Source organism: Branchiostoma belcheri, unplaced genomic scaffold (genome assembly GCF_001625305.1).
Source record: "Branchiostoma belcheri isolate BF01 breed outbred unplaced genomic scaffold, Haploidv18h27 scaffold18, whole genome shotgun sequence".
In the NCBI taxonomy this organism is placed as follows: Eukaryota; Metazoa; Chordata; class Leptocardii; order Amphioxiformes; family Branchiostomatidae; genus Branchiostoma; species Branchiostoma belcheri.
In genome coordinates this window covers 2,738,315-2,749,963 of record NW_017803268.1, presented here as the reverse complement: position 1 = coordinate 2,749,963, position 11,649 = coordinate 2,738,315, and the positions used below count along the sequence as shown (strand labels likewise).

At 40.1% G+C, this 11,649-nt stretch overlaps 1 protein-coding gene across 1 annotated transcript in view; it reads left to right on the top strand.

Annotated features, from left to right (window-relative positions):
* Window positions 1-5,949: 5,949 nt before the first annotated feature.
* LOC109467342 overlaps window positions 5,950-11,649 on the top strand; it is an 8,916-nt gene continuing 3,216 nt past the window's right edge. The window contains exons 1-5 of the mRNA XM_019765286.1: window positions 5,950-6,087; window positions 8,892-8,993; window positions 9,593-10,021; window positions 10,447-10,554; window positions 11,345-11,494. Coding sequence (XP_019620845.1) covers window positions 6,019-6,087; window positions 8,892-8,993; window positions 9,593-10,021; window positions 10,447-10,554; window positions 11,345-11,494 — 858 coding nt within the window. The 5' untranslated portion in view covers window positions 5,950-6,018. The remainder of the gene's footprint in view (window positions 6,088-8,891; window positions 8,994-9,592; window positions 10,022-10,446; window positions 10,555-11,344; window positions 11,495-11,649) is intronic.

Genomic DNA, 11,649 nt, shown 5'->3' with positions numbered 1-11,649 from the left:
ATGAGCCCAACTTACTATTGGTTATTATATTGTAACAACTACAGGATCCCAAAAGAAACAACACACGATAGATGAGGGAGGGTCTATACTTTATTAAACAATACACCAAATCGACGATGAAATAGGGCAAACGGGTTTGCCCCCCAAAAAACTAAAGGGTACCTATCTCGAGTGGAATGATCCCCATCATACACGGTCAACTTTGAAACCTCGTTTCTCCAACAAACACCACCGGTAATGTACATCTACGACCTTGAGCGTGACGCCGGCTCTTCTTACATCTCACGTTAACGTATGACAAGGAAACACTTACGCAAAGCGGAGTTACAAGCGAAACAGTAAACAGTAGCAAACTCTCGCGGATTCTCGCGGATCACATTACCTTGGAAAAGAAGCGCGAGATTTAAACGAGATCTTAGAGAGAGCTGCGCAGAACCGATGCGCACAGCCGTCTGCGGTTCGACTGTGTGGGTCATTACGCACGACTTACGTGCAATGTGACCTCAGGTAACCCGCAATGGAACACCTGTTCCATGGCCAACGGCAGATAGAACGTGCCATTCTTTAGATAGAACATGGAACGGGTATAGCACTTTTGGCCCTTTTTTTGCTGAAAATAGCCATTAAAGTCCCCCAAATGAGTCATTTGGAAGTGGTGTATGCCAAATATGTGACTGTTGTTCTGTAGACACATGTTCAAGGTACCCTTATACCGAATTTCAGATCATTTGGTTGTAAAACCAGGGCTCAGGATCCAAAAATCCATTTTTTGGCAAAAAATGCCCCAAAAAACCTTCATAAAAATTTTTTAAAGGCATGTATCAAAAAAATGAAAAAAACGCCTGGGGGTATTGGCCCACTCTACCTCCATGCCAAATTTCAAGTCATTTGGCTGAATGATGGCAGAGTTGAATCCCTCTGACTGTGTGGCAGGAGGAGAAGGAGAAGGAGAAGAAACATCAGAGAACACAATATATTTCATCCATACCATGGTATGGACTGAAATATAACAAACAAATCAGATTGTAGTGGTACTGGGGTTTTGTAAGAAAAAGTTTGTAAGAAGTTTTTTTTTTAAAACAGGAATTGACTGTCAGTTTTGTAGCAGTTGGCGTAACTTGTTCCAGACGATGGGGCCTCTATACGCTATACATTCACAATAATAGAATTAGCACTAGCTTGTACATTGTATATATTCATTGCAAACTGTGATGTCTTTTCTGTGACCTGTACTGAACCCAGTGCGTATTTGCGTACAATAAAGGTCTTCTTTCATTCATTCAATAAACAGCCTGACATACTGTGTAAAAATTATCATTACAAACAACATAACAAATTTCGCATGATATCCCAACCAATATTATCTCGCCGTAATATCCCCTCCTGAGAGGGAAATACGCCGTTTTTGATTAGAATTTCTTGCACGTGGAAATTAATGATGCTCAAAATGTCACACATGATGCGTGAAGCATATTGTCGCGTCTGTAACAGAGCAGATAATATTGCTCTTTCTTACACTGCCAACGTGAGTTGAATACTTTTTTATTCACATATATTTATGGAGTATTAGGCAAAAAGCACAGATTGCTTATATGACACCTTCTACTCAAAAACATAAAACGAGGGTAAGACACAATATAAAATACATGTATAATTACTTGTAAAATACATGTATAATTACTAAGTGGGTAAAAGGAAAACGAGTATAAACAAGACAATTAAGTTGGTGATCTATCAATTACGATAATCTAACCATACAGTAAATGAAGTTTTGAACTACTAGTACATCAAAGACAGTTTTGTAAATGTAAAAGTGATGTGGACCCGTAGCAGTAAGGAACATAACGTTAGAGGTATATATTACTAGTAAAATACTTTTCACGAATGTTTTAATCTACATATTAACGTTCAAGAAAACCATGGGGCAATTTTCCTTTCAACCTATTCTTCTTTGTTCTTCTTTCGCGGTACCTTCTTTTCAACAAGACTTCAGAGTAGGAGCGTTTAAAAGACTGGACTTAACATGTAGTGTAATAAGTCTATTTGCCAAGTTTCCAATAACGCATTCTTCGGAACTAGAAGGTTTAATCCTTACATATCCCCGTGCCGTGACTACAGAAAAGAACTCGGGTCCTAATTTCCACCCGATATTTGTTCACTACGTTCTTTGTCCTATTTTTTATGATTTCACTCATACTATAGTGTGGGTGAAATGTATTGTTTTTTTCCTCATGTTTCTTCTTCTCCTCCTTCTCCTCCTGCCATTTTCTTGAATGGATTCAATTTCTTCATTTTTGGGTTGAGTGACCTGAAATTTGGTATGGAGGAAAAGTGATCAAATACATGTACCCTTAGCCTCCCCCCCCCCCTTTTTGGATATGAGCTTTTTGGCACACATGACCTACTTTCTCATCAGGTGGGAGTAGTTTCTCCTTGCTGATTGGCTGCTGGGATAATGTGATCAACCTTATGATAATCAAACAGATTCAGGGTTCTATGGAAAGATAATCTCCAAGCAAATACAGGGTGGTATGGATTGCATGGTGAATGGGAAAACCTGGAATGGGGAAGAAGAAAGGGTGAAATGTGCTGTATTTGCTCTTGAGCAAATGTTGGCCTTTCTAGTCTCTATTGGCATAGCTTCTTTGCCTTCTGACGTCATCGGTTGGGAGTAAACAAAGCATCACAATCGTGACACGTCAGCGGACCTTTTGAATCTGCAGGTGCGAAATTTCAGACTGACTTGAAGGGCGGGATTTTGACTTAGACAAATGAAATGAAAGAAAGTCGCGAGAGAAACTTGCTTGCTTTTCGTGCTGCCGCGTACGGTTTCTATGATTGTATCGGTGACGTTTTCAAGTTCTTGGTCATTTGCATGTCTAGATACTAGAAAGAAACCTTCTGGTCTTTTGGATTGTGTGTATTTTTAGATTAAACGAATGATTCGGCAACTCAATATTGAATCTACCAATGTTGAATCAAAGTACACGTCATGCATTCAGTACCTATGGGTGAAAGGCAGAGAAACACATCTGAAGAAAATAATATGAGGGCGCAAACCTACGCAACCAATTATGAGAAAGGTCTTACACATGTAATTCGGCATGTTTATTGTTTATTGTTTGTTTATTGTCATTTTGCACATAAAAAAGTAACAGTATAAAAAGAAATTATATACAAGCAAATATATGCTGGAGAGCCCAAGAAACCTGAAGGTTTGTCTAGTGGACTCTCCCAAATCCTATTAATTTTACGATCTCTTATTTACATACATTTATTACATTTACATTTAACTTGCAATGTATTAAGGGACAAGCAAACAAATTAACTCAAAATAGGTACAAGATAATATAAAGTTAACACGGCGAATTAAATGTTGGATTGTCAAACAAATATTTCAATTGGATATGCCTGCCAACAGTCCGACCTACTCTGCAGATGTCAGGGTTCCTTGGTTATCGTGTTTCCTCTGCAATAGGCTCAGAATCTACAACCTTCCAGAATCATGGCAGATGTTTCCTAGCAACGTCTGCTAGCGGATCCAACAAGAACTACAGTAAGCCAACCAGCCTCCTCGCTATATCAACACATTACTAGTATATTGACGTTAGCCTTGGCTACTGAATATTAGAACCCAGTTCCCCATAAGTCGAATCCAATCCAACAGTATTAATAATATCTCAAGTTAAGTAAGAGAGTCGTGTCTTATATGTTTCGTAGCATCGAATTGGAGCGGCTTTTGGTGTGAACCTATACAGCGTAGAATATACTACATTCTTCCTTGTCAGAAACAGGGGCATTACATAAGAACGTCCGTGTCAAAAATAACTTTCTGCCTGAGTTGAGAAAAGTTAATTTTGTAATCCCCGCCTTAAGCTTATCAATTAAATGGACTCATAAGATAAAGATGTCGCCGGTGGAACAACGGGGAAAGAATGACGCGCCTGGGGAAATGTATTAAAGGATTCTAGTGGTATTCTACTTGGATAGGTTAGGGATTAGAACTGCATTATACCTGTCAACTTAATCAGGATGAAGAGCTCTTGTATGGTTGCAACTACGTGTATATCTTTCAAACATCGCAAAAACTTTAAGAAAAAGAAAGTATGACAGTACGACAGTATGACAGTACCCCCTATAATATAGGGGGTGCTATCATAGGGGATATCCTATATCCCCCCTTTCCTTATCTATCAAATTTCTCCTAGATTTCTAGCATGTAGAAAGGTCTGGTAGAGGCACTATAGAGAGGTGTCTAGAAGTATTTCAACGATAATTATAATTTTTCAGTCTAGCGTTTTCTGGTAGCGTACTCTTCTGTGTTCTAGCATGACTTCGATGTGAAAGTTCAAAAGGCCAACCTACCCTCAAGACTGAACCCTACGCTATCACGACTTAATCACGTTTTCCGTGGTTAGGCCACAACAAGTAATTTTTATGGATGACATCAGCGCGCGCATTAATTTTCGCCTAATTTTGAAAAAAAAAACAAGAAATTTTGTTGCCTTCTGACAGTGCTCAACATGCCGAAAATGGGCAAAGATGTCTGTTGCCATGCCGGAAGGTGGATGACAGATCGATAACTATGCAGAGAGGAGACAAGAAAAGGCTCTTAATGTTTTGTTTCTTACTTTGATGCAGTGATATGTGATGTTCCCACTGAATCAAAACCATTTGTGCAATGATTGAGTCAAAATTTTAAAATGTAGGAACCTTGTGTTTTTTCGGCCCGTCTTGTTTTTTTTTCGCTCGCTCGCATTAGATTTTGGAGTCTGCGGAGGATGTCATCCATAAAATTTACTTGCTGTGGCCTTAGTACAATATAATTTAAATGGATTCTCTCATCTAGCACTTTTAACGTTGAAATGAAATGGACAAAGGTCTCCCCCTTCAAAAAATGGATTGTCTCGTCCGCATCCAATACCAATAATTACATCTTTTCCCGTCTAACGGATCTAAATCTGATAATGATATGCGGGGTAAAGCATTAATGTATCAAATCAATGTCAAGGCGATCTAATTTCCCGGCATGCAATGAGATAGTTTTTTTTTCATATTGAATGTAATCGCGTTTGTGACCGCATTGGTCTGGAAAAGTTGCTTTTCTCTGCGGTTCCTTCTCAAAATTGTAACTTTAAATTTAAAGTTTAAACAAAATCATGACTAATAGCGTTACAAGGACACAGACACAACCGCTATTAGGGATATAGAATTGTGACATTAGAATTGAGTTAATATATATCAAACGGCAGATATCTACAGTAATTTGACGCAATGTTTGATTCCGAATTCATTACATAGGCCACATCGTCTTAATTTTATGGATGACATCTACGCGCGCATTGATTTCCGCCTGTTCTAGAAAAAAATAATAATAAAAGATCACGTCTGGCCTGGCTCAAGGCCTGGGCACTCCATGGGAGTTTGCGACAATACGGACAAGACGGCACCCAGGCTACCGAAGCTCCACGACTCAAGAACTCAGTACATACGTACAGTGCCGATTTACAAAATCCGCAAAAAGCCAGCATGTGCCGGCTTGTCGCATACGTCGCTATGTACTGCCGCAAATTCACAATACCAGCTTTGTATTCCTGTGGTTTAGTAGCGTTTTTATTTTTAGCCGGGATTTTTTATTCGCCCGCGCACACTAGTTTGTGGGTCTTCAGGGGATGTCATCTATAAAATTAAGTCGGCGTGGCCTAATTTGACGCAATGTTTGATTCCGTATCATTACTTACTTCATAACATGTCCTCCCTAACCCAATTCCGGTACCTCGTGACGTCATAACCGTCGCAGCAAACCCTAAGCAATCACGCAAATGCGACAGTCTCATATCATGTCCCCTGGTTAATTCTATTTCCCCGGGTTTAATTAAATGGATTGGGGCCTGGGAGGTCGATAGTTATGAAGGCGGGCGGATTAATTTCATTTTGTGCGGACGACCCGGAATTTCCAGAGGGGGCGTCGTTCGCAGTATCCTGGGAAAGAGCTGGTGGTACAAGACGCTGGGAACGATGGCTACGAAGTCTAGTTTTGCGTTGTGTGCTGCATTTTTCCTCCTCCTAGCCGGTGTACAACATACGGTGAGTGGAATGATAACGTTTCTCTTTGATTTAGCTTCAAATCAATTTGGCGTTTTGGGACAGAATCCAAGATCGCTGCCGAAGCCCCTATGACCAAGCCCAGGGCATGAACAGATGCAGCTATGTCCATCAAAGCACTATTTTACAGTCACCGCTAAAAGCCTTGAAAAATTAACTTCGAATTCATTACTGTAATGTAAAACTACGATGGTTGAAGATATACGTGATGTAGGTTTTAACGGTTCAGTTATGAGACGGCTGTGAGACGGTTATTACTATAAGATAGATGGTCATGTCGGCGCTACAGAAACGGCTAAGGACGCGCAGTTAAAAGCCTTGAAAAATTAACTTTTAGATCTCTTCATTACATTGATGTGAAACTGGTTGACGATATACGTGATGTAGGTTTTCACGGTTCAGTTATGAGACGGCTGTGAGACGGTTATTGCTATAAGATAGATAGTCATGTCTGGCTACAGTAACGGCTAAGGACGCGCAGTGAAAAGCCTTGAAAAATTAACTTTTAGATCTCTTCATTACATTGATGTAAAACTGGTTGACGATATACGTGATGTAGGTTTTAACGGTTCAGTTATGAGACGGCTGTGAGACGGTTATTGCTATAAGATAGATGGTCATGTCTGGCTACAGAAACGGCTAAGGACGCGTAGTAATTCATCTTGCTCTAAATAGGGATGGAGGCTTGCTTTCAATGCTAACGTCTATCTACTCTGTCATATTCCGTATATATTTACTCCGTAAATAATTTCATCAGGTTGATAAACGACTGAATAGCAAAGTTCTTTCTATCACAACCATTTATTTTTCAAGCCGACGTTTCGATGACCTTCTGTCATCTTCATCAGGGCAATTCTGACTGGTTTACTGTGCACTGACACTAGATGTTACTTGGTGCATAGTGCACTAAAGGTGTTTCATAGTTCATAGTGCACTTAAGCTACTTTTTTCTGTTTACAATACATTCCGGAACGTAGTGTAATTGTGACATACATACTAGTCATTGTTACATCATAGGGAAATAGTGTTTTCTTCTTGAATTTGCTATACAGGATACTCCTAAATTTCCTAAAATGAAATGGATCTGGATGATTATGTGTTTGTGGTTTGTGTCAAATACTGAAATTTTCTATGATCGTAATAGATATATAGTTCACACATTCTACATTCTCTTGAGCGTTGACAATGGACATAGAATATGCTATTTCTGATTGTTATTTGCATATTGATAAAGAGAAAATTAACTGAATATATAATCTAATAATGTACCAAGATTTGCGTATAGCCTCAAGGGGTTATATTGATAGTAGAAAAAATAACGAAAATTGGACGAATAAAATTGATAGGAAAAACTTGAAGTTTACAAAATTCGATAGTACGTTTAGAACAAAAGTACAACATGGGGTCATCATACCTAGATCTCATAAGAAAGAACGATCAAACCAAAAATTCCACTTTTGTACTGAAATGAAGGACAAAGATTGCGACTGGATTCTATATAACAAGAAACTGTTCGTGAACTGGTAGCTGGTGTATTACGCCGAAAGACGGTTATACCGGCGATACAGATACAGATACAGATGAAAGAAAATTCATTGAGCGGCTAGCAACAAAACATCTTTAGCAGAGTCAATATACACTGTAAAATGTGTGGTAGAATTCTATACAACTACTACACGGTGCAATTTTCTATCCCTACACTAAAATGAAAACGAATTCGAAGCAATAGACGCTGGAAAAGTGCCTATTCGTGGAAAGATTGACTCTTTGGACACTGCTTTAGAGCAAAAAATAATGATCTCAAAAATAAACCATCGATTTAAATTGTACTACTCATTATTTCCTGTGCGCTATTTTTTCAACTAATCGAATTACATGCAATAAACAATGATCCAAAATGTATCTTCCCACCAATCTATAACGTTGTCAGAGTTGCATAATTGCTAGGGGATTCTCCAAAGGTGTCATAAAAATGCCGATGTTTAGAAATTCCAGAAAACAAGATGGCCGCCGTCAGTGCAATCGACCGCGTCGCCAATCAAATTGCCCAACTCTCGCGAGACTCTTTAACGGTTTCATAGGGCATGTCCCGTATGTAAAGCAAGATGTGCTGATTAGCAGGAGTGTATGTATCTAATGGCATTGTTCCCTCGGGTATTTACCTCCATGAAAAATGGACCGGGTATTGTTTCTGGATTGACTGTTTTGCTGTGTCTATCTGTGTGTGTGTGAGTTTGTGTTAGTCTGCGTTTCCGCACATTTGTGGTCAATATAACTTAGGAAGTCCTTTAGGGTTTATGAAAACATTTGGTATCTGGGTAGATCTTACAAAGTCAAAGATCAAGGTCAAATGTGGGCCTCCTAGTGGCTGATCTTGGTGCTGCAGCAGAACTTCCATTTTTTAAATAATTTTTTGACCTGGACATGCTATGGTCTTGATTTTTGGGTGGCAGGTAGATTTTCGTGTCAGAAACAAATGGTGTGGGTTTGGTCCCCTAGTTCAGATATAGTTTGCTAATCAAATCATAAGAATGAAAATGCACTACGGAAGAACTCTCTATCTTTATAATCTACCTATATTTCATGGTGTCTAACTACCATTAGATATGTTTTCAGACTTTATATCTACCTATACTATTTCATGGTGTCTAACTACCATTAGATATGTTTTCAGACTTTATATCTACCTATATTTCATGGTGTCTAACTAGCATTAGATATGTTTTCAGACTTTATATCTACCTATATTTCATGGTGTCTAACTACCATTGGATATGTATTTTCAGACCGCTCTTGTAGGCAGTTTGAGCCACTGTAAGTCTGACGACCACTGTGTTCCTTGGGAGTTCTGTGCCAAGCCGCCAAATGACGACAACGGGATGTGTGTGGTAAGTACGACTAACTGTCGTAAAATCCAATCAAATAGCAACATAGACTGTAGCAAAAGGAAATCAGCCTATTTGATACCACAATTATTTCACCAATGGTGTGCAAGGAATGAAAAAAAAGTAAAATCACACAAGAACGTCATGTATTTGATTATTTAGTGGAGTTTATGAGCACGTATTCTTCAGCGAACTATGGATCGCCGTTTTGCGGCATTGTAATGGCGGCTGTCCTTGGTGCTGAAACCAACATCAAACCGTTATTTCTTTGCACGTGGTGAATCTCAATTTCAAGTTTTATTAATAAAATCAGCCTTGCAGCCAGTTTCACAAGTCAACCAAACTGAATTACACTGATTTTTACAATTTTATACATAGCAAATACAAATACACACTGACATTACAATACATGTACAGACACGCTGGCAAACATGTTACAAAGCCACACGTGGGCACTGAAGTGAATCTACACGTTCAAACCGCTCTCATAAGCGCTGTTCACATTTTTTATCAGATATTTGCTAGCATTTTACACTCCTGCTGATGCGTTTGAAGATATCTTTGAATTTTCCTGAGCAAACGAACATTTGAATTTTTTCCAGGGAAAGGACTGTTACAAGCAGGCCGACTGTGCGCCGGGGTCCGTGTGTGATTTTAGGGATGCGGCGTTGACCGGCGGGCGGGGGCAGTGTTCCGAGCCGCCGAAGTCAACAAAACCAGTCCCGCCACCCAACAACAACCAACAAGCTCAACAAAATGCACCTCAAAATCCAGCCGTACCGGCGAAACCCACCACAGTGGTAACAAAACCAGCCATACCCAAACCCCTAGCACCTCCACAAAAACCGGCGACGTTGCGGCTGAAACCGATGACGAGTACACAGAACACGATGACGGGTAAACAACGACCGGCGACGGAACCACAGAAACCGGTGACGTCTCCCCAACTTCCGCCGGCAGTGATGGCGAACCTTCCCGTCATGCCACCGAAGCCTCAAGTTGCGCTCGGCTCCAAACCAACATATGAAATGGTAAGTCCTCTATCTAACTTTCTAACGTCAAAATTCTACATTGCAAGATCAGGATTCCTACGGAACTTTTAATGATATGAGTTTGGGATTCACACATACGTTTTAATTTAGCTATATGTAATTCTTGTGCGTGTCTAAAATGAAATTCTAAGGACATCTTAAAGCTACTTTTATGTTCCTCTTCTTCCGTTCCAAACACAAAAGATCCATGACCCAAACCAGACGTCTGTCACCATGGTAACTAGTGTTAGGTTACATCGTGTTGCAATTTTATATCAGGAGGGATTTAGACTCCTATCTGGTCATATATATGTGTGTGTTTAAGTAAGAATTAATAGAGCAGACCATATGCGAAGGTAAACATCATGCATTTGCTTTGCAAATGTTACCTTTCTAGTTGTTGACTGTGTTTGTTTTGTTGTTAGATGAAGTTCTGTATGAAAGACGCGGACTGTGACAGCACCAGCTACTGCGAGTCGAGAGAGAACCAAATCGGCGTGTGCAAACAGGGAAGGAGGCCGGCTGGCATCTATGTAAGTTTTCCGACGTTTATATTCTAATCTGATAGATGCTGCCGTCAAACTCTTCACACAGATGCTACGAGAAGACCATCCCCTACATGACCTTGTCCCTCTCTCCAGATCTACAGCTACCGGTCGTTCACTCAGGAACAAAAACACTATCTCTATCCCCCCCGCTAGAACAAAAAGACTACAGAACTCTTTCCTTCACCAGTCAATCAGACTCTATAACCGGACTGTACAGATAGAGTCTGGCACAAGATAATGGACCTTGTAAATATCTGGGCTGTACACCTACTGTACTGTTTTTATAGTTGTTGTAAATATATAATGTTTTGACGTTTTATCTTGTAAATATCAACGCCATTCAGGCAACATTGTATGTCATGTTTGTCTGTTATGTTTGATATCTAAATAAAGAATTGAATGAGCTGTCAATATCAATGAGCTGTCTACAACAATCAAGGCAAACCATGTGAAGTATAGTAATACTTGTCCGGAACAGATATACATGTAGTTCCAACATATCGTTCTCAAGCTAGGGACATCCTTTGGATATGGCCGAAGATCTTGTCTTGTTTGGATTGCTTTGATTCAACTGTCCTCACAGTAACAGCAGTTCGATCTGTAGTCTGGACATCATCCTTGTTTTTTTTAACGGGGCTGCTATAAAGAAGGGAGTATGGGAGCCCTAAGATGATGCCCAGGCTACTTAGGCAGGATAGCTAGGACCTCAGCCTCTCGTTGAGAAATCACAGGCCAAGTAAAACCTTCTGCTTTTCTTCTCTTTTCTGACCTCTAGGGCCAGGTGTGCGGGCAGGACACGGACTGTGGTCTGGGTGGACGGTGTGACCGCACGGTGTATTATGGCATCATGGGAATCTGCCGCGGAGAGAAGAAACCTGCCCCTCCCCGCCAACAATCGGACGTTCCACTCCCTCCAGCCAACCCGGTAAGAACACTACCGTGGCCGACAAGAACAAAATTTTACACCGCAACTTTTGGTGTTTTACACTGCAACTTTGGGTGTTTTACACTGCAACTTTTGGTGTTTTACACTGCAACTTTTGGTGTTTTACACTGCAACTTTGGGTGTTTTACACTTGC